The sequence below is a fragment of the Melospiza georgiana genome, chromosome 3 (assembly GCF_028018845.1).
Source record: "Melospiza georgiana isolate bMelGeo1 chromosome 3, bMelGeo1.pri, whole genome shotgun sequence".
Taxonomy (NCBI): domain Eukaryota; kingdom Metazoa; phylum Chordata; class Aves; order Passeriformes; family Passerellidae; genus Melospiza; species Melospiza georgiana.
In genome coordinates this window covers 58,208,982-58,235,272 of record NC_080432.1, presented here as the reverse complement: position 1 = coordinate 58,235,272, position 26,291 = coordinate 58,208,982, and the positions used below count along the sequence as shown (strand labels likewise).

Here is a 26,291-nt window from a genome sequence, read left to right as displayed (position 1 = left end):
TAACATATTGTAAGCAAATGCAAAATAAATTAAGAAAATTTAAACATTAGTAAGACTTCATGCACCAGTTTAAAAAAATTAAGTGCCACATGGCTGATGCTAGAAGATTATGGAAATGTTTAGGTAAATTTTCATGAAGGTTGCTTAAGAATAAAAGGAGACTGATGTGTTACATGCAGTGATTTTATTTTCTTTGTCAGAGACTTATGGCCACCTTTCCCCTTTTGACCTCATCAGTTCATGTTCTGATATCACAAAGGTTGAAACTGAGGACTGAAGTTTGTCTCTATCCCAAAAGAAAAGATATTCCAGCTGGAGAGCTTCCAAGCAAGGCTGGCTGCTTTCATTTCGTATGTGCTTTTTTAAAGAGAAGTATCTGTTCTCAAAGATGTACAAGATGTTCTAGCTAAAAGAAAAAAAAATCCTATAATCTAATAATCTTAAAATGTTCAAAGACTTCTCTCCTTCTCTTCTTCTAGGGCTATTTGGTTGTTATCAGTATAGCTTTGTAGTTGTCACAGAAATTTTGCTGCTTTTACTGGGTGGTTCCAGAAACTAACCAGGAATCTTTGCTGAGCTTACTACAGTGGGAAGTGTGTAAATTCATTACTACATAAACAATTTATGTGGATGATTAATTCAAATTAATCCTTTCCTATTTATGAATGTCTGTATTTGTCAATAGAGACTTTCACTTGCCAACATGCTGTCAGTTTATCAAGGACATTAGATCTATCAAAAGACCTCAGTTTCTTCCAGCTACCATTCATATATAAAATTTTATTCTGTGAATTACATGACCCCATTTTTTTTCTCATATTACAAGTACAATAAACAACAGTCCTGTAAAATCTTCTGGTTCTCTTTTTGATAATTTATTTAAATGCTTGATTGTAATCTTTTAACTACCTTCAAATTAAAGTGAATAATTTGTATCTTATATTGATTACGAAAATGATACAGGACAATTCTTGCACTGAATTTTTTGAAGGACCAGATATAACAATTCATTCTCTTCAGCTGATGTATTAAATCAACTATAGGAAATGCAAGAGAAGCAATTGTCATCTATTTGGGTCAGTCATATCATGTGCTTTAGAGCTACTTTGGTTCCTTAATAATTTTTAAGATAACTTACAGATGATTCTTAGAACTAGAATGTGCTATGAATAAGCCCCTCAAGAAACAATTGAAAGACAACAGTGGGTGAGGGGAGTTTGAACACATATCTATCTATCTGTCTGTCTGTCTATCTATTGCTTTAAAAAAACACCATACTCTGAAATGTTATCACAAATACTTAAACATAAGTAATGCCCAAAAAAGCAAAGCAAATGCCCTGTGAAAGTTTAGGCCAAGCCCGAGAAGTTGCATATCATGATCTGTGAGGGCCACAGCTGCAAACAAATGGCCAGCACAGAGTTCTGGACACTCCTGTCATGCTCCCATCATACTGTTCTGCAAGAACATTCTCCAAGGTTTTTAGACCAAATCACTTCCTAGCTAAATGAGAATGCTTACTATGAAAAACATGACCTCTCAGCTTGGGAAGAAAAAAAAAAGGAGAGAAAGAAAAAAAAAAAAAAAAACAGCAGAAATTATGTACTTTATGTATGCAACAAGCTGTTACACAAGAAATGTTTTCAACTCATTCTCTGCAGAGGGCAGAACTTCCTGCTCCATAACACTTGTTCTCTGTGTCTCAGGACAATTGTGCACATAAGTTTCTGGCCTAACATTAGCAATCCAGAATGCATATATGAAAATTAAACAGATAGAACACACATATAATTACAAACTTCCAAAGTCATCCTAACTTCCTGTCCTGGTTTTATCGGGGACTGTGTAAATTTTCTTCCTAGTGGCTGGCACAGTGCTGTGTTTTGAATTTAAGATGAGAACAGTGTCAGTAACACGCATATTCTAGCTATTTCTAAGCAGTGTTTATAATAAGTCAAGGACTTTTCAGGTTCTTTTATCACCCTGCCAGGGAGCAGGAGAGCACAAGAAGCTGGGAGAAGACGTGGCCAGAACAGCCAACCCAAACCGGCCAAAGGGATATTCCACACCATATAGAGTCATGCTTTATATACAAAATGGGGAGAAAGTTGGCCTGGGGCCACTGCTCAGGAACTGGCTGGGCATCAGTTGGTGAGTGCTGAGCAATTGCATTGTGCATCACTTGCTTTGAATAGTCTAATTCTTTTTTCATTAAGATTATTATTATTTTGTTTTCTGTCCTATTAAGCTGTCCTTATCTCAACCCACAAACTTTGCGCTTTTTTCTCTCCGTTCTTGCCCTCATCCTATTTGTGGCTGGGGAGGCAGTGAGCTAGCAGTATGGTGTTTAACTGTCTGCAGATTTAAACCCATCAGTCTTTCTGGAGCCCAAAATGGGGCACAAAGGGTTGAGATAACAATAGATCTGACCAGAGAATGCTATAAAAATTATTTATAAGCATTCATTTTATTAGTTTATTAGTCTCTGGTCACAATGTTGACTTATTTGCTCTCAGAGTCCATGGAAATGTAGAATCATAGAATGTTTATGGTTGTAGAGCACCTTAAAAGATCATCTAGTCCAAACTCCCACAATGAGCAGGAACATCTTCAACTAGAACAGGTTGCTCAGAGCTTCATCCAATCTCACCTTGAATGTTTCCAGGGATGGGGCATCCACCACCTCTTTGGGCAACCTGTTCCAGTGTCTCACCACTCTCATCATAAAAAACTTCTTTATATATAATATAGAATGACCCTTTTCCAGATTAAAACTATCACACCCATCCTATTAAAACCAGCCTTGATAAAAAGGCCATCTTTCTTACAGCTGCTGTACATGTTCTCAAAGTTGAATTATGTAACATATCTTACTTGTGGTATATGTTCCCTGCCATGCTGTTTATCAGCTCTGGGGGCTGGATTAATGCCATTATTTTGTTGTATTTCGTAACACTGCACTAGGTTAAATTGAGGGTCGTGAGACTAACCTGGGGTTTGTACACAGCATTGCCACCACCTCTGTATTCCAGGAACCATCTATTAGAAATTATTCATAATTACATCTTTTATCTTTACTTCAAGGAGAGCCAATCTATAGAGGAAATACCTTCTTCCATCTTCCCCTTCTCCAGGCTAATTACAACAGTGCTTAAGAATTTTGAATATTCTCAGGATGTCTGAACCTAGCTCTAGCATGTTCCTATTGCTAGAGCTCCTGAATGTGTTTCAGGTCTTGTTTAAGGTTAAACAACTATTTAAGAATAGCACCCAGAGATCTGCGCTGAGGCTGGATAGTGAGGAGTGGCAGGGTGTGTGGGATAGAATACACAAGTGCCTAGGACAATGGTCACCTCCAACATTTTGCAATTACATCTCTGAACAAGTGCAGTATACTGAGAAACTAGTAAAATATTTGGAAAAGGTATTCTGTCATCCTGGCAATTCCAGAAAGACACAAATTGCATACTTTAGCCTGACTCAGGCCTACTGAGCCCTGTTCAACATTATTCAGTACCCTCAAGGGGCAGAGAAGGTCTCTGGATCTGATGGCAAAAGGACAGACTCTGCAGCTACCACAGCCCTGGCACTGCAGCTGAACCAAAGAACCAACACATGCCAGTGTCAGTCTTCTCAGTACACAAAAAGAAATATTGGAAGCAAAAGTGAGCTCATTTAGAAGATGCTCTTTCATCCCTTACTAAGAGGGAGCAGGAGGAAAAAATTAACAAGGCAGACTATCCCAAAGCAGGGCCACCACAAGAACAGGAGGAGGGAGAGAGGCAGACACTGATAAGGGAGAATAAAGAGCAAAAACTCACAAATGAGGTGCAGACCACTGATCTCTTTCCCTGAATGAGCTGTGAGATGTGTGAAAAGACTTCAGCTGCTGTCTAGTGCCTAGGTAAGCCCATTGTCACCTTCCTGCTCCTATGTTGGGAAAAGGGGAGCAGCAGCCCAGAATTAGAGGGTCAGGAAGCAAAACAGCTGGGATTCCTTTCTTTGATAAACAAAGTGGTTGGAAAATGGGTACAAGTCCTTAGGTTCTGAAGGCAACTTCTGTAAGATGTGAAAGAAAGGTATCCCTTCAAGAAAGATATTATATGTCACCTAGGCAAATGGACCACCACTGAGAAAGGTATCCAGTACCTGAGGAAATTAGCCATGCTGGAGGTGGATGAATTGGTTGGCCAACTCCAGTAAAATGAAGAAAATCTTTTTTCCTTTATCATGTCAGCTGTGGAAAAACTGGTCCAGCAGCACAGAGATCCAATCCCCACCTGTATGGACCAGTAACTCAACTATTAGGAGTAAGCTTTCCTCTGCTCAGGAAAAGAGAGGACACCATGAGTACACACCACCCTGTAGTTTGACCTGAGTGACCACAAAGAGGAGAGCTAAGGAGGAAAATCTGCCTCAGTCCTAGAGGCACAAATATGTGAGTTGCAAGGAAAAACAATCACAAATGGGGTTCTTCCAGGAAAATTGCTGGTCCAGTTTCCTGTGGGAAATTCCTGAGAGCAGAAGGGCTGATCTTACTCTTAATTGAAGGGACTTCTCATTCATATTTACAAGAAGTGAGTAGTCAAAACTAGTGCTAGGAATACAAGAACCTTGCCCAGAGAAAGATGGATGAAAAGGACAACTGGACTTTTCTGGATTTTACTGGAACTGTGTACTGGAACTGTGATCCAATGGTTTGTCTCATCAGACCCACAGTGATAAAATACTCTAGTATCCACTAGTATATGCCAGTTTTAATACCTTCAATTCCCATTTGTATTTCTGGAGTGACAAGGAGGTCCCAACAACTGACTGTATTGGAGGTCAAAGAGAGCCTGACTAGAAATGAGTGGCAAGAGCATTCCACTGTGACTGGGTGAAGGGAGTGAGTAAGCAGTGAGTACAGTAAATCCTGTACAAGTGAGACCCATGCAAATTTGATGACTAGATGCATTGAAATTATCACTTTCTCCTTCTCTTGTTAAAGAAATCAGTGTCCTCTAATTTTCAATGCATTTCTTCAGTGTTCAATTTTTTCAGAAGTTGTCCTGAGAGGTAGGACTGGTAATTGAATGTAACCAACAAGAGGATAATCATATTCCTCTGATTAAGTCTTCAGTTGCATATGCTATCTGACCTTTAAGGGACAAATGTGAGTGCTTAGCATCAAACAAATATCCTCATGAAGAAAATGCACTGAGCACTCAGCAGCTGGAATACCTTACTGGCTTGGACCAGGACTTGAAAAAGTAAAAGCAATAGAAAAGCCTTTACAGAATTTCAGATCATTATATTTGAGGAACATAACACTCATCATTCTATTCATCCTCCTAATTACCTCCTCCTTCTCAAAATAAAGCAGATAATTGACATTTAAAACCTACTGAAGGTTTATCTGAGTACATTTAGGATGTGTTTTTAATACAAATATTTACAGCTATTTGAGGCCATTATATTCCTTGGCTCCTTGGACAGCTTTCAGGTAGTTTATCACTTACTATCCTAATTTATCATAATTTCACCTTACTTCTTGTGCTTTCCGGCTAGATGCAAAGAGAAAAAATATTATTTCTATTTTATTTGGAATTTTTTAATAGAAAAGTTGCCAAAAATCCTTTAATTTAGAGATCATCTCCTGACTATATCTTTTGTGGAATTCTTATAGCATTCCATTCGCTCTGTAAAAATATTAGATCTTTACACTAACCTACCCAACAAATACTGAAAACAAACTGAGATATTTTGCTGTAATTCACAGAAATTACTATTGCTACATAGAACACAGCTTGAAATTCTCAGCTCTGTAATCTGGACTGAAGGAGAAACACCAAAGAAACCTTAGCATGCATTTGGAAATGTCACTATTTGATTGAGATAGGTTTAAATGCATATACACATAGCTTTCTTTTGAAATTAAATAGTGTACATTAGAAAATGTTTGTATCAGTTTATTTTGCTGATGTGAATTAGACTTGGGCTGAAATTAGCATCTGCTAAAATATACAATACTCTAAGGATGGAATTACAGATGTGGTTGAAACTATCACTGTAGGTGTGACATTTTAAGCAGCATTTCCATAGTCATTCCATTTTGATATACCTGTTCACTTCAACATCATACAGTATTATCTCACATTTTCCTTCAAGACATGTATTAGAACTGAGTTCTGAGTATATGAAACTGAGTTAATAGTGCTCATATTACTCCCTACACTGAGCCACCTCTGCAGTCTATGTTATATCTAAAATTTGAATGCAAATTCTTTATATTTGAGGATTAAATATTTGTGCACAAATAACGTATTTTCCCACAGCAATATGAAAAATCAATATGTATTTCAGCAAATTAACAAAGTGTGATCAAGAAATTATAAGAAAAAAATTGTTCTTATATAATTCACTTAATGCTTGAAAATCATACTGATTATAAAGTACTGATGTGCACTCAACTACTTTAATAGAACTGAAGATGCATTACTTGAATAATTCCCCTTGATGAAGCCTTGTTTTGTGGCTCACTCCAGCCTCCACAAGAACCCTAGGTTGTTTCCACTAGTCAAATTTCATTTGTTATATTTATCCAGTCCACACTATCAAAGTGAGAATTTATTCACTACTTCGCAGCTTAGAAGTCTCTGTAATGAAAACAATTCTTTTGAAAAGTGTCTAAAGTGGGTGTTCTTACTCTGCAAGTTTCTTTTCTCCAAAGAAATTGAAAATCAGCTTCACTAGTGGCATAAAGCTGAGCTAACATACTTACTACTTGAGGAGAAGAGAAAAAAATTTATCATTACCCTCAGCAGACGATGTTTCTCTGTCTCAAAAACTGAAGACAATAGTACAATGTTGTAACTAGCATAGCTTTGCCATCAGCCAGGATAAACGTGAGAATTCTTGTACCTTGCACTTTGAATTTAAGAAACAACAGACTGCATTTCCTTTCAGGTAAAAAGCTCTTCAGAGTAATCCCTCCTGAAAACAATAATTCCGGACGGCTCTTAATGCCAAATTTGCAAAATAATTTGCCGACTCGGTATAGTTAAATGTGTAAAAAGGCCAAATTATTACATCACCAGAGATATCCAAGGAAATTTCTTATCCTTACACTGATACCTGTTGTAGAGCTAAGCAGTTATCCTGAAAGCCAAGGCAGAAACACAGGTGCTTTTATGAGTGCATTAGTCCTGTTGTATGCAAGTATACAACACCTCCCTTGAGATCACAAATTTGCAAGCACATTGCTAATTCACAGAAAAAGACACTTTAAAATTATTTCCCTTATTTCATAAATACATTAAAAGAGAGAAAATGTCAGGGAGATTAAAGGAACTCCTTTCACTAGGTGTTATTCAGTTTCATCTTACTGCATTACTGTCATTTTCTCTGTAAAGAAAATATATTCAGGGTCTTCTAAATTTTGGTTCAAATTTAATAAATCCCTTTGATCAAGTACTGGGGGTTCCCCACCTTGGTATTTTTATAAAAAACTGAAAAGCCTTTTTCAGATATGAAATGGGAACAAGGATGCCTTACTTCCACTAGGTTTTACATTGGGCAAGATTCTTTAATCTATTTGATTCTGCACTGAAGCAGATCTACAAGTCTTCACTGATACCTGCTCAGAGACAAAAGGATAAAGACAAGAGTTCAACAAGGATCTCAAAGCCATTTAATTTGTACCCAGCTTCAACTGAGAGCACATCACTTCAGCAGAATAATGATTTTGGAACAAAATCAGAAGAAATATTATAGCCATTTGACAGAAGTACACAGGAACTGGAGTAATTTCTTCTAAAACTTTTGTTAGCACACTTCATAGGCTAGAACATCTCAGAAGTGAATGACTTTAGCTTATCCTTTGAACAGCATGAAACTGCTTACAGCAAGTTCAGCTACTAATTTGCTCATTAATTTGACATGAAGCCTCTCTCTGGGCTTGGGCTTTAAGGTTCCCACAGATAGATATAACTAACACACTTGCATTAACCTTGTGTGCTCTGTGCTGGGAATGGCTTATCAAGAAATACATGTGTTAGAGTGAGGTGCCTGCCCCTGTGAGCATGCAGCTTTACAGCAGCCAGCTTTCTACTGCATCAATTCACTGCACCTCCAGGCCACCATAAGACCTCTGGTAACACTCTGGAGTTACAGAAGGAGTTAAAAGCTGCTTTACAGGCCAGACTGGAGGTTCATCTGAGAGAATAATTTTATGTATGACAGTAAAGCCAGTATGCACTCCACCCCCACCAGAGAGGTTGTCTGGATTATAGAATCAGTCTATTAGGAAAAGTCTTTACCCAATTTAACTTGGAATGACACATTTAGCTTTGCTCTCATGGGAACCAGTTCTTTTAAAAATGGTTTGAGAACACATTTTGACGAAGCAGTCTTTCTGAAGCAAGATTTTGATGTTACTAAGTTCTGAATTTAAAAGCAAGCAGCCAAAAAAAAACCAAAAACAAACCACTAAAACAGCAGATCTGATTTCTATTTATGCAAGTAATACTACATTTTCCATTAACAGATTATGAATGCTTCAGTCAAAAATAAGCCATGTCAGTGTCACCAATAAACTTCTGGCAATAATATTTAATGTGTTGTGGAGTATGAGCAGAGGTGCCTGTATATTACTGAGTGTGCTTTTTATTGCTGTTTTTTCTCTTTATAGCAAAATTCTTCATAGGAATAAAATAACAGAATCTAAAAATGTATAACCAAGCTTTCTCAGTCATAAATTGGACAAAATAAAAAGATAACCTGACCATCAGTATGTCTTAAAAACACTTAAAATCAATTGTATAGCAATTGATGGTTGTCATAAATACTAGACCCACAGAATATGGATAATGCTGTCATACTGATACAATTAGCAAAAATTAATACTTAACTGCAGTTATTGTTTAATAAATATTACAAACATACTATGTATGTGACATGTCACAGATATTTTTGAGTATGGTAGAAATGGTTTTGAAAAGCCTAAACCACTATTTAAACAATGTACTTACCTACAGGAGTCTCAGGCAAGCTCTAACGAGTAACTATTTACTACAAAGATGTAATTATCACAGATTAAAATTCTGTAATTTCTGGCTGAAATAAAACGAGACCAGTGCTACAGTTATGTTATTGGTCATATTTCAGAGGACACCCGAGGGTGTCTCCGGTCATGTGTAGCCCAAACTAAGTAATATGAAACCAAGGAGACCTATTATAGTCCAAGCTTTCAGAGAGGCCTCAAATATTTACAAGGTGAACAAACAATTCTACATACATTTTACGACCACTAACTCTTACATAACACTGGTGGTTAGAGATTACATTGAAGAAAAACACACATAAACATGTCCCACAGTGGGGAGTTACATCAGATGCCCAAACAAATATGTATGGTTTACACAGACACATTAGGAAAGGCCTTAACAACACATTAAGCAGAGACTTGTGCTTTATTTGCTAAGATCTAGGAAATATTGTTTTTATTCTGTAGTGGCTGTTCTGCATCACTAAATATATTTTGTATATTTGCAGCTACACATAGCATCACACATTATTTATCAGTATTAACTATCTTACTGTCATGCAGTTTAAGATTACAGTGTCTATACTGGAAAAGACAGGGTGGGTTACAGAATGGAGTTAAAACATTGGACAGCAGGGCTCAAAACTGAAAGTCAGTAATCATACATTTCTATTACATGACTCTGTGATCAAATTTAAAGAGATAAAAGTCACAAAGGTAGCATGAAATTTGGTAGGACAATTCAGGAGTGACCAGATTTTACAGGACCATGCATTCGCCTCTTTTTTTGGTTTTTTTGAGCCGTGCAAGTTGAAGGGTCATGAACACACAGGGTATCAAAGCAGACAGGTTAGACTCAGTGGCAACATGGAACATTTGGGATCAAGTGAATAAAAGACAGAATCACATACCCATTTTTCCACATCAACTAGCTGTAGAAAGAAAAAGCAAGAAATCAGTAAATCTCTTTCCTTAAATACAGCATATCAAAGTCTATTTTGAAGTTAACATTTCATATTTTCAGAAATGTATCTAGTATGAAAGAAAATGTGTTCTATTCTATAGCTCCTAGTAATGAAGATATTCTCCTGGCATCTTCTCTTTAAAATGCCAATACCTCACTTTCTGTCTTTATTTTGTGGAAAGCCCTTCAAATTCTAAAAGTCAAAAATGTCCCTCTAAAATCAGATAACAGGCAGCAAAGGAAGACTGATGCTCAGTTATTTCCACACTGTATTCAGTACCAACCAGACAAAAATGCAGAATACAGTATCCTACAAATCGTCTCTCCATTTCCTCTTGAGTAAAGCTCTGCCATTAGTGAACATCATTCACTTGGAAAGGTTTCATTGCTGCTATTCATGGTTTGTCATTTTAAAGAATGTCATAATATTATAAGTTAAAATTAGGGGTACCTGTAAAATCCTGACCCTACAACCTGCAGCATATGAGAATATCTTGCATAAGAACAGAGAACAGCACATAAAAATGTCATCCATTTCTTCTACAGGGAAAGTGAGAATAACTCCAAAAGCTTAAGGTTTTACATTACCAAAACTGTTTCAGGACTCATTAAGGAAACAAATTTTAAATTACTCTCTCTAAAAAGTCTTTGGACTATCTTAGAGTCTCAGATAGGATTGATAATATCTACTAGAACACAATTCAGCTACTAGAACAGTTAGTATGCCACTACCTATTAAATACTTTGTTGGCACCAAGAGCAGTATACCTGTAGCAGATTGCTCTCTGGACTTGGCACAGAAAATGCTGCAGGATATCATGCTTTCAGTGGTGTTACAGTATTCACATATTGACCTTTTGTTAGCAGATGCCACATAAAAGTTAAATAATTTAAGATAGCTTAGAGAAAAGCAGAAGCAATTTTCAAAACCAGTAATATCTGGATGTCAACTTGCTTGTAAAATTACTGTAATAAAAGGCAATGTATTTAGTTCTCATCTGTTAAAATAGCTCAATTGAAAGTGAACTTTCTCACGTTTAATATACATTTCAATTAAAGAGCAGCTTTATGTTTTTTGTTCAGTGCTACACAAAATTCTGATTTGCCCCTATTTATTTTCTTAGCAATCTTTACTGTGACTTTTGTTATCAAACACAGCTGCAGAAATGTCTCCTCAAAAACAGTTAAATATTTTAAAACAGATACAAGGTAAGAAATTATTTGATAAGATGTCAGCAAGTTATAAAAGTAAGCAATGATTTAAATCTAAATGCAACTACACTTTCTTAAAAGCAACTACACTGTCTTAAAAAAAAGGAGTAAAGAATAGCCAAGTTAGATTTATGTACAAGTATTTCTTTTCTTACCCTGCCTTTGATACATCCTTTGTTTTGCTAAAATTTTATATGCTCTGAAAACAGCACTGCAAGCAATTTGCCTGTGTGACAATGCTAGAAAGAGGTGATGCATTCTTTATTGCCCTGCTTTGAGAAGAAATTGATGTCCCAAAGTGTAAGTGAACAAGGCAGCCTCAACTCTTATCAGAGAACCCACTCAAAGCTCAACAGCCATTATCAGTTTTACAATTAATTGCCTTATAATTGCTGAACTGTCCACTTACTTTATTCTTATGGACACCAGATAGCTTCATGAGTCATGTGCAATATTTTCAAAGTATTTACACACTGCACACACTAATTCTGCATTGGTACATTCATGTTTAACTAGAATGTATCTCAGGACAGCCACTTGAATCATGCATGTACACTTGTCAAACCGTACAGTTTGGCACCCACATGGGAATGGCTATGAATTTATCCAGAGATCTGATATTGAGAGTGTGGTACAGTGAACAGCACAACAAGATCCTCCATATGTAATTACAGCTGTATTTTATAGGCCTTCTGCTGTGAGCTTTGTCAGAGCCCTCCCAGGTCTTGCTGTGCTCCTGTTTCATCTGTGGGAGAGTCCTTTGAGTGACTCAAGTCACAAAAAGACATTTCCTTCTTACAGACCACTTTGTCACAAATTCTAAGACTTTTTTGTGTAACTTATAGAAATAAAATTTTGTCTGCTTTTGGAACCTATTGTGGAAGACTTGAGACCTTGCTATTTAGTATTCCCCTGGGAGGAGGAAAAAGGCATGCTAGAATATAATATTTACTCATCTGGAAATTTCTAGGAACATGGATTAGGTAAAGGTAAAGATAAATAAGATTACTCATATCCAAGAGCAATTGCCCTAATGTAGACAAAATAAATGCAAAGCTCACATAAACAGAAATGAAATGGCTGATACCTCAGTCTAGCACATGTATCCAAGATCTAAGCTATGATTCAGAAAACAAGCAAGCAAATGCTTCACAGCACATCTAAATACAGATTCTGTTTCACACTGACACCTCCATCTTTCCTCTGTCTTCAAGACTAGAAGCCACAGGAACCCTTTTCCCATGGATTTCCCAGCACCCATCCAAATTCAGGAAACACTAAGAATCAAACCTTCTATGGCTATATATGCATTGGTCATTAATCCAAGGGGAGAACTGAAAAAAAAAAAAACCAACATACAAAACAAAACAAACAGCAAATTCACATACACACCAGAGAGTGAACAAACAAGCAAACAAATTCTAACATTCTCTTTTACCAGACCACATTTTATTACCTCTCTTTTTTGGAGTGCTTAATTTTCTTGGACTTGAAATTACCTGTTCTACATAAATAATTCAGGTTTTGCTGACTTGTTCACCTGTTAGGAAGTGTAGATCTTTCAACTAGTCTAGGAAGGTTTAAAATTCAGGATAGGCTGGGGACATAGTACAAAGGGACTGGCAGTCACTTCTGGAGTTACCTCTCACAGTAACAGCTTCATTTCAATCATACATTGCATTAGACACAGTCCAAAAGAAAAGTACAATCATTTATTTCATAAAGCACAGGAATTTTTGCCTAGTCAGAAAAAAAACCCCAGATCCCTGGAAATCAGTAACTTTTTTTCATCCAACTCATTTTCTTTCCTGACCATTAAGTCATATTTTTTTGGAAAAATAAAATGTTTAGGTATGTATATACTGATTTTTTTCTCTTTTTCTTTACCCAAAGAAAGAGGATCTGGATTTACAACACTTCCTCCAGCAGAGGATGCAAGATCCATATTAAAATATATACACGTCAAAGGCAGTGTGATATTTAGAAATTTTTTTTCCTTATGCACCTGGTACTCAAAGATTTTCTAAGGAAAAGAAAAAAGAACATGACACTATCTAACACTGGATATCATAATTTAGTGAGTACATTTCTATGTGACAATTCTGTGTACAGGAATTATCATCTTGCCATGAGAACATGAGAGCAGGGAAAAGACTGAAGGATATATCAGGATATATCATGTCTGGAATTTATTTAGTGACTGTGAGCTACTTATACTACAATAATCATTTTACAGAAAGCTACTAATTTGAGCTCAAAAGAATTACTGCTAGCAAGTAGCCATCAACCTAAGTTAATGAGTAAAAATTATGACACTTGAAACTGGAGAGCAGTGGATAATAAAATGGTACAGCACCCATATATCTGGGCATCTAAAATATACAAGTAGTGCTATAAAAATAAACCCAAGGATTACAAGTTTTGTTCTAAGAATCAAGCAAAAGATCAAAGATGGCATTTAGAATGATGAAATAATCTCCCTCCTTGAACTAGAAGAGAGCACTATATTACTTATTAAGTATTTAAGGGAAGTATTAAGTCTTAGTACTTCCCTTAAAATTTCAGGTTTCTCTAGTAAGAAGAACATACAGTCAATTATTTGGCTAATAATTTACTGCTATGCTAGTCCAGAAATCTCAGATTGATCTGCACTTGCTGACTCCTCTTCTGGGGCACATCAGAGCTCCAATCTTTCCAGTCAAGCTTTCATTTTAAATGCATTTAATCCAAACCAGAAAGCTGTTTTTTTTATCTTTTTTCCCAAGCACTGCATATACCCAGAACTACACTAACCAGACATAAAAGCCAGTTAAAAGAGCAGAAATGTTATTCTGCTACCCCTACTTTCTCTTTATCACAAGGAGCCAGGAACTAACTGCAGAGAAATAAAGAGGGATCTTGCTGGCATTATAAGGAGGTTTTTTTCATTTTTTAAATTTGACAGAAAGCAGGATCACAGAACATGTGCTGAATTTCCACTAATACAGAGGCATTAATTACGAGTGCACAAGCTACAAAGTAAGCTACTTTAAGCTATGAAAACAACCTCCCATTCCTAATTCTGGCTTCTGTATTGTGTTTTCTTTCATCTCCTTGAGCAGCACACAAAAATACTAAGGAATTTTATTTCACAGTGTATAGGAGAATCTCAGCTGACTCTTGATAATCACACTCTCTGCAACAATTTATGAGGACTGCCATGATAATTATAATATATTGCCATGATCCACACATGGGATTGTGACTGAAATCTCAATGAAGAAATGTATACCATTCACTAGTAGATGTTATACTTTCCCTTGCACTTAAACTCATTTATCTTAACCAAACTCTTATTTTAAAAGTTGCTTTTTTTTTCATTTTTCTCTTGTGGAAACTGAGAACATATAGCAAAATCTTTGTCTAAAACTTTAATAAAGATAAGCAAGGTGAGAATAAGTAGAATTGAACTACATTCCAAATTGAATTGTATTCTTTACTTCTATTACAACACTTGATTAGCTTCATCGACACCTTGACTTCCTGGATTTAATATCTAACAAGCTAATTAATGATATGCCTTCTGTTCCAGCCCAAGGTTGTCTTCCAGTGTAGGCCTTTGTCATCAAGACACTTCAAGAGCTGTGCTTTCATGTCTATTTGCTTTAACTCCTTCTCTGCATGTAACTTAGATCAGAAAATGTTACTGGGTAGAAACAAAGTAACTTGTCTCCCCCCAACATCATTTTCTATTGATCATCACCCTAGGAAAAAAACTTTGAGACATTAGCACTCCAAGGGTCATGGTAAGGCCAGAAAAAGGCTTGCTGCTACTTACCTCCAAAATAGGAAACTTGTCTAGGATAATAAAAATGTTTTATTTCATGCCACGCATCCTCATCCCAAACATGGTACACACATAAAGAAGGGCCATGTGCCAGGCCAGAAGTATTTGCGTGTCACAACTCTGTGATTTGAAATAGATACTGATTTTATTCCTGTCCTTGCTTGACCCTGAGGATAATCAGAGTGCAAAAACACTGCGCCTGCCATTCTTGATCTCTTCCAGTACTTGCAGTTGATCAAAGTGCAGTTGATGAAAGCCAAGCCATATTCTTTTTGTGCCTTATTTGAAATGGCCTGCTAACAATCACTTCTGATGCTAAATAAGGTGCATTGAGGAGGAAATGACAGTACGTGTTTCTCTTTAAAATCTCCATGCTTTTTTTCCCCACTGTTTTACTTCCAGTTCCTATTTGCAGTATGGCATCACTAAAATGTGTAGTCAGTATTTTAAGTAGAGAAGACTCTAGCTCATCTTTTCATAAAGTTTCCACTGGTATCAATTATGTATGTCCATCTACATGATACAAAAACCCACACAGCATTAAACACTAAGATCCTCTTCCTCTCCTTCCTCTTCCTTCTGTCACTTTATTTCCTTGCAGTAAGAAGCACTTGGTTCATGTAAACTCAAAAGTCTGGGATGGCCAACCTTGCAGTAAGGACAAGCTAAAGTTGTTGGACATAGCAACTCTATCCCTCTGTATGACACACCACCATCTGATAAAGACTTATTCAAATAATTTATTAAGAAAATTACCGAATTTTGTTATTTGAAGTGAGTGATGACTGGTACCTGTAGCCCACCCTTAGACTAATGAAAACAACTCAAAGTATAGAAATTAAAAAATATAACTTGGCCCTTTTGCCCAAAAGGTTGATTAAGAAAACTTTCAGGTAAGTAATAGGAAACTAAAACAGCTCTGGTTTGTTATTTCAAGAAACCTGTGGTTCATTTCTGATTCTTCCTTTCTACATGTGGGGGTTCTTCTGGCAAACCTGAAAACATTTTCAGCCTGTCATATTCACAGCTGCTGTTAGCTTTCAAATAGGTTATTAACTAGGCTACTGTAGTGTGAATCAGAGAGCTTAAATTTTCAAGAGTGCATTTAACTGCCAATCTTCATACTTCTTTTTAAGGAAGTACCTTGGTAACTTGGCTTATTCATTAACATACAGAACACTTATTAAAAGAAATGGGAGGTGTTACCTCTTTCCACTGGCATGAGAGATGAAATTACTTTTGCCCTCCTCCCATGCTGAGAAAATGATAAAGCTGCCAGCTCTCCGTGTTATCTTGCTGCTTACTAATACAAAGTAATTAATGAATTCAGAGTTCCACAGTTGGAGATAGGTGATTTGAATATTCAAAAATCCACCAGCTACAGTTGCATTCCTATCCCAAAATGGCTGCATTCTCTCTTAGAAGCACAGGAATGCTTTTCAGCTCTGTGAGGACACACGCATTTTCCTCATCCCTTAAACACAGAAGGATAACTATACATGCAAGACACTTGCATGTGATGATTCCTTCACACAGCCCTTCAGATCAGAGGATAAGGGCTTCACTTTAATCCACGGCAAAGACTATGCTACACATGAAATTAGAGAACAGTTTGCTGGCCAGTGGCACAGAAAACAGATTTTATTAAAACAAGGCACCAGGAGGAGTGATTAATCAGCCATGACTGGATGATTAGATGGGAGTTAATAAGCTCATGATGCAATTTAGCTAGAATGTTGCCTTACTGATGGGTATTTTGCAGACAGCATTTTCCTGAAAAATGAAGTTGTCAACTATTGGAGTAGAGGTTGTGAAATTAAATTTTTTTCATATTACAGAAACACTTCAGCTTTGAATTCACACACAACATGTGCAACCAAATGTTTTTATTCTCCTAATAAAATGTGACATAGATTTATGATTACACAAGTCTGAAAAAACTCCTAGCCTTAATTAAAGTGCTTTACCATAATATTACTGAGACATTTAAATAAAAGATTTTTTTTATGTCTATTTTCTCATGTTGTCTATGAGTTAGTTTTGTATCCGTTTCGGTGCTTCTCTAACATCATTGGATTGGAGAGTAGGGAGATGGAAGGGGAGGGCAAGGCAAAGATTGTGATATTTGGAAGAAAATACAGACATTCTAGAAGCAATGTTACTAAGGAAGGAAAGAAAATATGGATATTATTGTCAGTAAGCAGACAGCTCTGTCAGTAAGTCAATCAGCTCTGCACCAAATTTAAGCTCTCCTGTTAGTAACAGGAACGAGACAACAATGTATAGAAAGAATCAGTCTCACAAGATAGGGAAAACCATGTAGCAAAGCCAAAAATCACAGTATAAATAAAGGAAGTAAAAGCTATTAAAATAAATTTATTAAAAAAAGGAAAAAATTTATATTGACACTAAATAATAGAGACCTGTTTTTAAAAGTTTTAGAGTTTTAAAAGTTTTAAAAGTTTTAAAAACTCTAAAATCAGTGCAAAAATCAGTGTCAGGTTTATATTAGAAAGACAATTAACTCACTAGTAGTCAATTTATTTGGTTATGCCAAGGTGCAGAACAAATGAAACCTTTAGCTAAGCACTTCCTCACAGACGGAAGTCTTCACTCAGACATGAGTGTTATGTGTTTGCATCACTCCCTTTAATAATCACATTCACAATCCCATTTTGACTCTCTAAATCTGACTTTGTGATTAGTCCAGTCTTGCTCTCAGTTTGAAGTGATCCAATAAGCCAAAAGAAAAAGAAACTACTGGAAATTAAAAATCCAGTCAGAATTAGGGAGCAAAAGAGAGAAAATTTCTCTTTGTGGAATGCAGTTGGACTATAAAAAGGAGATGGTTATGAACCAAAATTTCCTGTTTTAAATGCAAGCAGAATAAGCATGTAAGAAAGAATATAGAAAATGCTTCCTACTCTACTATATTTAAACAAACAGCTATATTTGCAGCTTTGAATCCTCAAGAGATTTACATGTCAAGTTACATGGAAAGCCCCTAAACACTATCCCATCCTATCTACAAAAGGTTTCAAAGAGTGGCCTGTGGTAAAAGACATCATGAGTAAGATGCTAGCCTTAAAAACAAAGAGGAAGAAAAAGATGAGAGAAAAATGTTTTGGCATGTAACAAAATAATTATTGTACTTCACTGATAAACTATATCAAGCAGAAATGATCAATTTTAACCACGAAGATCCACAAATCAGATTATTTAATTAACCTCCTGCTTAAGGTTTTACTTGTGTTAAGGCATTATTTTTCTTTACCCTTTTTACATCCAAACAATAAAATCTTGAAGTCATCTATGAAAACTATTCTAATTTCACTGGGAAAAGTTGGAAAAGTTACTGGAATTAAAGAAGAAATCTCAGTAGAAAGCTTATTTCATGTGCTATTTCCTCTCTCAACTCATACCATGGCATACATAAGTTGAGAAAGGATTCAAACTGGGTAGGGTCAGACACCTGAGGTACAAAAACACTGTGCAGTCTCAAAACTCAGCCAGTCTGTGTTTTTCCACCCAAAGCTCTCAGTTCCCTAAAAATGTTTTATCTTATACTTTGCAGCATCCTGGAACACTCAGAGTTGCAAGAAGCACTCATATTGCTTGCAGTAACAGCAAGAAAGGACACAGAAAGAGAACTGTGGTCTTCTGGGCACAAGCAAATCCCAGCTGCCTCATATGTCCCAAGAAAGATCTCCAAACCCACCAAGAAGCTGTTTCTTTAGGACAAAAGTTTTGTATATCCCTAAGTAATGTACCTAGAAAATAGTGACATATGGCTGAGGAGAGAATATGAAGCCCCACCTGAAGTTTCTTGGAACAGCCAAAGGATTTAATCAGTTACTGACATTATTAAAATTTGGGCAAATGCACAAGTTCTTTTAAAGAAGCCAAGCTATACCCAGTAAATCACTTATATTCTAACAAACAAACACCACCTGGAAATGGAATTTTACAGGAAGAGCAAAATGCATGAATGCCTAGATAACTAAAATAGTTTTTTGCCAAATGACCTACATATACACTAGACTATGTCAGTTTACTACATTAAATAATCACCAGTAAAAAAAACAGGATTTCCAAATTTTTCACTTTCCTTCTGCTATTTGCATACCGTTATCTTGTGACTCATCCTAATATTTTTTAATAGAAACACCTTTCAAAAAAAAGTGAGTGTTCTGTATATTTGTCAACAGACTGTCAGCTATCAAAGGCTGCCTCAGGAGTGGAAGCTGCACGTACCACCATCATTACAAGCACAATCCACTCTATCAGCAGTATCTGCAGAAACAAGCATTAACTACAAAAACCATATACAACAATACAGGACTCCCCAAACTGAAGCAGATGAACACCAGCCAACATAAATAGAACACAGGTTTACTAGCAGAAGCCTGAATACCCTTTATTCTTGTCAAGTTTCTTTTATTTGCTCTGTTTACTTAGAAGTACATCATTTCTATAAAGAAAAATAAGGCTTGATCTTTCACCCCTATCACATAAAAAAGGAAATCAATGCCTTATCTATTTATACACAGAGGGAATGGCTATTATTTAAAAGACTATAGGGTTAGTTCAACTGTTGAACTAGCAAATACTAAAAAGACTGTAGCCTAGCAGAAAGAGGAGTCTGCAGAGGAAAGGGAGGACAATCTTCAGAGCTCAGCAACTATCATGTTTGTAAAAAAAATATTTCTGGATCAAGATCAAAAACCTAACCATGTGGGGATAATACCTCCCCTTCTCACTTACCATGTACTCTAAAAAAGAGGTGTCAATTTTCACTGGAAAAACGAAGGACAGGTGCATACAAAGAGGTCAGGAAGCATCATAGAGAGCACATTCCCTCTTTTTAAACCTAAATGTATGCGCATGTGTGTGTGCCTGTGTGTGTGTATACATGTATATTTATCAAGCATGATTTTGAAGAGGAAGAAGTCTATCCAGATTGCCTGCAGGAACACAGCAGGAGCCTTAACTGCTGCTGAGATCCTTCAAACACTCCAAAATGGATCCTGCTGGTGTGGGACCCACTCCCCACCACAGAAGCCAGAGGCAGTTCGGCAGGGTGGATGCACAGGATGCTGCAGGCAGGGGCAGCTCCCTTCCCTGTCCCAGAGCCTGCAGTTCTGACTGAACCTTGAGGGAACAAGGCTCTGCTCACAGGAGTGGCCACTCAAACACTAAAAAACTAAAACCCAGGTTTAGGAAAAGCTGAGTGATCCTGACACACACTGAGGCAAACTCATGGTCTATAGGTGGATGATCCCACCACTCAAAAAGGTAAGTCAGTTCCCCTTTGAAGAGCAGGGGTTCACTGCTCACTCGGGCTTCTCTGCTGTGCTCAGGTCCCAGACTCAGCTACCAAAAAGGCACCTGGAGGCCAGGGACAGAACCTCACCTCTGCCTACAGAGCTGCACCCCATTCCCAGCCTCTCTGTGTTTACTTAACACGCCTGGTCTTAAATCCCTTCATTTCTTTCACTTTCCTTCCCTCCACACTCAATTTAAGAGTTTGTACCATCCTGATAAGTAATTAAAAAATGGTAATTCTCTATGATAAGAGAGAAACAAAACCTAGGTATTTTAACTTTGAACCTGAAACAGTGTAGCTCTCACACTGCAGTAGTATTTAGATACTCATACACTTACCTGCTTGGAAGGCTCTTGTCTCATTATAATCATTGAAACAAACCATTTGCTGACTCTCTAAGAAAACGTTACAAAGCTAGAAACCTTCTTGGTGAATCAACACTACCACAGTCCCTAAGGAACAGCTGGGCATCAAAATAAATAATTTCTCCACAGACAAATGGTTGCTCCAGGGAAGTGAAATAACACCTGTTCTCACTAAACCTATTATTTTTACTAAGATATCATAAGATAGCAGTGACATAGCTACCGTGGATTCAAAATTCCTATTGCCTTGAGGAGATGCAATTACAGACATGCAGATGAATCCTCATGCGGAACATCCCTATCCAGACTTGCTCAGCAACAGAGTTCACTGACAACAGCAACAAACTGTGCATGTTTATCAGCAACTCTGACAGACATACCACAGAGGCAATACAGAGATGAATCCACCCCAAAATCAAATCCTTCCCGTTTCCTATCCAAGACAGGAATCCAGTCTGTTCAGTCCTGCTCATTCTCACTACACCAGTTTTATCTCTTCTTTTAATGCTACCCTTGTTGGTGTTGCTCAAGTGTTACCCCTTTGGGGAAGACCACTCACATCCAAAGTTAAACTATATGGGAGCCTATGATGCATATAGAGCACCATTAGAATCAAAAGCACCCCAAGGTGCTGAACCCTGCAGGATAAGGAGAGCTGGGAACAAACTCTCTTTACCAAAATCTTGACTGAATTTGAGGATAAGGGTGCTTTGTTGTTTTCTTTAATTACCACAGAAGGTATTGGTAACTCCCAGAGGTTGAGCACAATGAGCACATTTCAAGAGGGAGACTCCCCTGTGTATTCTCCCAGCTCCAGCTGCTGGGAGATCCTACCAAGCTGGCTGATAGGAGTCTAGTTTCTTGCTACACATTACTGAAGAGAGAATTAACGCTTTCCACACTGCCAGCCTCTGTAGCACTGCTATGCATTTCCTACACTGATAACATTTTTCACCACTCAGCAAAATATTCTTTTAATTTGTGTCGCAGATTTTCATAGAAATCCTTTCTTTCAGATTTCTGCATCTTCTGGGAAGCAAGGGCCCCAGAAAAAGAATGTAAAGAATTGCTATCAGCTGCTGTGAAATGCAATAGGATGCACCTGTGATTGGTTCATGTTCCACGTGTTTATAATTAAGGGCCAATCACAGGAGCAAGCTGGGGACAGAGTCCCGGGACACAGAACTTTGTTTTATATTCTATTCTATTCTTAGCTTAGCTTAGCAGCCTCTGCAACTTCTCTTCTTATTCTATTTAGTATAGTTACAATGTATTATATATCATGTATCAATAAATCCAGCCTTCTGATCAAGAAACAAGATTCTCGTTGTTCTCTCACCCCAGCGACCTCCTCAGGTCGCTGTAATAAATTTGTTATTATAAGTCATTGAGTTGGAAAAAAGGATCCTTCCTGTTTTAAATTTTGAACCAACCTAGCCAAATATTTCATGAAGCTACCCTTATAAGAAGCCATTACAAGACAAATAGAGATATGGAGAGCTTTCATATATATTATGAGGTGTTTATTGAGTATAAGCAGTCTGTTTAAAAACATTGAATAATTATTATTTCCAATCTCACTATAACTGACAAAAGTAAAAGTTATGTTTTCTTTAATTTAAGGTCTTGGGCTTTACAAATAATTCATCTTACAGCTGTGCACATTGCAACAGAGGATACAATGTTTGAGTATCACTTTATCCAGGCCTTGCCTCAGCTGAGAGATTAATGTAAAACTGCACTATGTACAATCAGTAGTAGTAGAACTGTAGCAGACAAGAATCATATATAACCATGAACAATTTAATATCTCAAAACATTTTTGACTAAGCTAAAGTCTAATGTTTTTGTGTTTTCAAAAAATTATGCTAACTTTTAAAAAAGAAGTAAACAAATTTAAGACAAACAGAAAAATGTCACTGTTTTATGATGCAGCCTTTCACATGTCCATAACCTTTTCAACATCAAATCTTCCTCATGCAAAACGTAGATGAGAGTGTGGTCACTTACTATTTTGTTTCATTCCAGCTTGTTGTGCAACCATTGTACCTAAATATTTATTTTAAAAACTCTTCTGAAGACAAAACAATCAAATCCTATCTATTTTATGATATTCACTACTGTAAAGCTAGCCTCACAAATATTAATTCAATTTTCACAATAAAATATTTTCACAACATTGTGAAATATTGATATGTCACAATATGACATATTAATAGATTTAAAGAATCTACTAAAATCAATGTGATACACAAAGCAGGGATGTTGGTCTGAGATGCCTAGGACCCAACTTCCAGCATTATTTTATGTGTTGCTTTCATCAGCTACAGTCCTCAACACATGCATAAATCAGTCCTGAGGTATGAAAACAAAGAAAATCAGAAAAAAAAAATGCAAGTATCAATCACTGCTTAGCTTATTGATTCCAACTGCTTATCTACACTGGCCTGGTTTAAAACCTCAGTGTGTTACTATCTATGCTGAGACATCTGGTAGAATTAACAAAATTAATGGCTTAGGAGACTATCTCAGCTTTATATAGGACTGAGCAGCAAAACTGAGACTATTCAACATTCTAGAACGCCGTCTGAATATGAGGATTTGGTGGGGTTTATCTTTTCATCATTTTGCATAAATAGCCTTTAGTACATCAATTCCACCTGCTGATTAAAAAAAGGATAACTTTCAATTTTGCCGTGCTTAAATGTCATACAAAAAAACCCCAAACTCTTTCAGGAACTAACTGGGAATCTTTACTGAAAAGCATCAGTATGTTGCCATACATTATTTTAACAAGCCATAGCTTATAGGTGGCAGAGGGATAATACCTTTTTTACCTATAGGTAAAACAACCAATCCCCTTCTTTTTTCATCCAAGGTAAAAAGACACACACTACACCCTGAGTTCCTCATTCTAATCTCTCTGCCAGTATTTCTGAGCTGTCCTCATGGCAGCTCAATACATAGAAATGCCAGTTTCAGTGACTTCTACATTGCTTATATTCAGTCAGCAACTTTTAGTCCAACTATTTTCAGTTTGTTCCCTAGGACCACATGGAATCTGTACCAATTCTTGTTTTAATCCTCACTTTTCCATTCTGCTTCAATGGCAGAATTGAATTTGCTACAGTTCTCCCTAAGTTAGACTGCAACAGTGCCTGAGTACTCCACTGAGTACTCATTCCACAATCAGATTTTTCCTTCCACACCCAATGTTCTTCTTCAGATGGGCTGGGAGAACACCCAAAATTATCAAACAGAAAGAAGTCTGCTTCCAGCTCTGAACCTGCAGCTCTCTGGAAGACCACCCCTCAGGAGTTGATATTGGCATGGACAGAGTGTCACATCTTCATTACCAGCCACGAGGACAGGATAGAGCTGCCAAGCACAGAAAATCTTCATGGCATGCAGTACTAGAATAGCACAGCTGCTGGGCAAATAAATATTGGGGAAAATGCAGCAAACTGCACACTGAAGTGTTCAGTAGATGACATAGCAACTGATACCAATTTGCAGGAAACTAAAAAGGGATTTAACCCTACATTTCATTTTGCCTAAAAGTAAACAAATTTCAGGCTTACTAAGGCAACTGAGAGCAAATTTTTCCCCCGTATAATGAAATCTAGAAAGACAAATATCAAAAAAAATACTTCAAGTTTTTTCAGAAGTAAAAAAAAAAACAAATACAGTGTGATTTTCTGAATAAACATTTAAAATAATTTCAATATAAATTCTAGAGAGTCCTAAGCTCTCCTGATGTATTCTAGTACCTAGTTTATCATGTCATTCAAAACAGAAATTGTAACTACTTAAACATTCTCCTTCTTGCTACAGGTGACATGCAAAGAAATCCTTACCTATTTTACTACTGCATGCTATTCTAATAAGCAATCAAAAAGCTGACACTCCAAGTGAAAGGCCACAAAAGCAGCTGAGGGAAATCCACTGGGTTCCATTGAGGATAAGTGAGTTTGGTCTATCTGTCCTGCTGGAGTCGTTAAAACACAATTCCAAAGGAAACACATTACACTCCAAGTGCAGATGATTTTACCAGCGAGCACTTCATGTAGCATGAAACCTAGCCATTAGCAAAGGAATTGAATGTTCCAAATATTTTGCTGATAAAACTGGGGGAAAACCCCCCCCCAAAAAAAAAAAAACCCAAAAAAGAAACCAAAACACAAACAAACAAAAAAACCCTACAGGAGTCTCATACTCCTACATATACCTGAACAAAAAAAAAAAATAACGCCCATGCATATACCTTGTGTTGGGAGAACAAAGCACAGATCAACAAACAGCGGCTCCAGAAGCCACTGCTCTTTCCAACCTCTCACCAAAATAGATGTCTCTTACTCTACACCCTTCCAATGATATGAGATTTTCCTGGGGATGTATGCTACCGCAGTAGAATTGGAATGGTTTGGCACTCACCAGTCTTCTGGTAGACCAGAGTGAAGAGAATGTTTTACCACTGCTGACAAAAACTAATTAAATCTCTGTAAAAGACAATTTACTAATAGAGTTTTCAATCACTCCATTGGGATGGTGCAGTTAAGAACAATCCTCTGTTTGGGATACAAGGGCTCCCATCCACACACCGATGTAGAACACACTGGGATGCGAAAGCAAGTCCTCTACACCTGTATTTATAAGTCATATATAAATACACACATATGTATATAGTGTATTCATGAGGTATGGCATGTAAAATATAATCCAGAATCTTCAAATTTCAGTGGTATCATTGATTACAATTATCATCAGGTACTATAAAAGACATAACAAGGTGGAAAAAATAGTATATTATTTATATAATGAGACTGTTGGATATATTTCAGAAAACACAGGCAAACCAAGTGTAACTCAGCATAATAACAAGAATTCTTTTTTCCAGCCAACACAGATGATAGATGATTTTGTGCTTGCTCACTTACAGAAAAATTTCCTTTAAATGCCAAACTAACTTAATTTCCTGTACCTAGTCACTGTACACAAAACTGGTTTTTATCTCTGAAGTAACAAAGGCATTAGAATAGAATGAAAGTTCAAACTAGCCCCTTTTTATATAAATACTGAGAGTAATGGTGTTTGGAATACTCAGATTGTCCCACCAGAAAAAATAATTCATATTTAATCATATGAAAAACCCTCTGAAATATTTCAAATAATAGTTAGTAGCAATGGGCTTTATGAAGGTTACTTTACACTTAATTTTAATTTGCACACCGTGTTGGCAAATTTTTATCTTAATACCTATTTTTCATGCAGCATGTTTGCTTGAGGATTATATAAAAAGAAAAACCTTTCAGACAAAATCCTAATCATTTTTGAACCAACTGAGACTAAGTAAATACCTGGCATTCTTCCATGTCAAATATGTCTGGATATCTTTTCTTCTGGATACCTTTTTTTACTGGGTATAGAGCAGCAAAAAGGGAAATAATTCTCCTTGTCATAAAATGTGAAACAGGTAACAGCATATAATGTACAGGTCTGTTGCTTAACTTTCATGAAAAAGTCATTTAAATCTCAAAACTGAAAGAAGCCACAAAATTATAAATCACTCCCTC

The 26,291-nt window shown here is 36.7% G+C and overlaps 1 protein-coding gene across 4 annotated transcripts in view; it reads right to left on the bottom strand.

Moving 5' to 3' along the window:
* RYR2 (ryanodine receptor 2) overlaps positions 1–26,291 on the bottom strand; it is a 379,393-nt gene that overhangs the window by 235,744 nt on the left and 117,358 nt on the right. For 2 of the 4 annotated variants that reach the window (XM_058020341.1, XM_058020342.1), the window contains exon 4: positions 9,937–9,957. The exons of the other annotated variants lie outside the window; for them this stretch is intronic. In XM_058020341.1, coding sequence (XP_057876324.1) covers positions 9,937–9,957 — 21 coding nt within the window. The remainder of the gene's footprint in view (positions 1–9,936; positions 9,958–26,291) is intronic. 4 annotated transcript variants of the gene reach the window in all.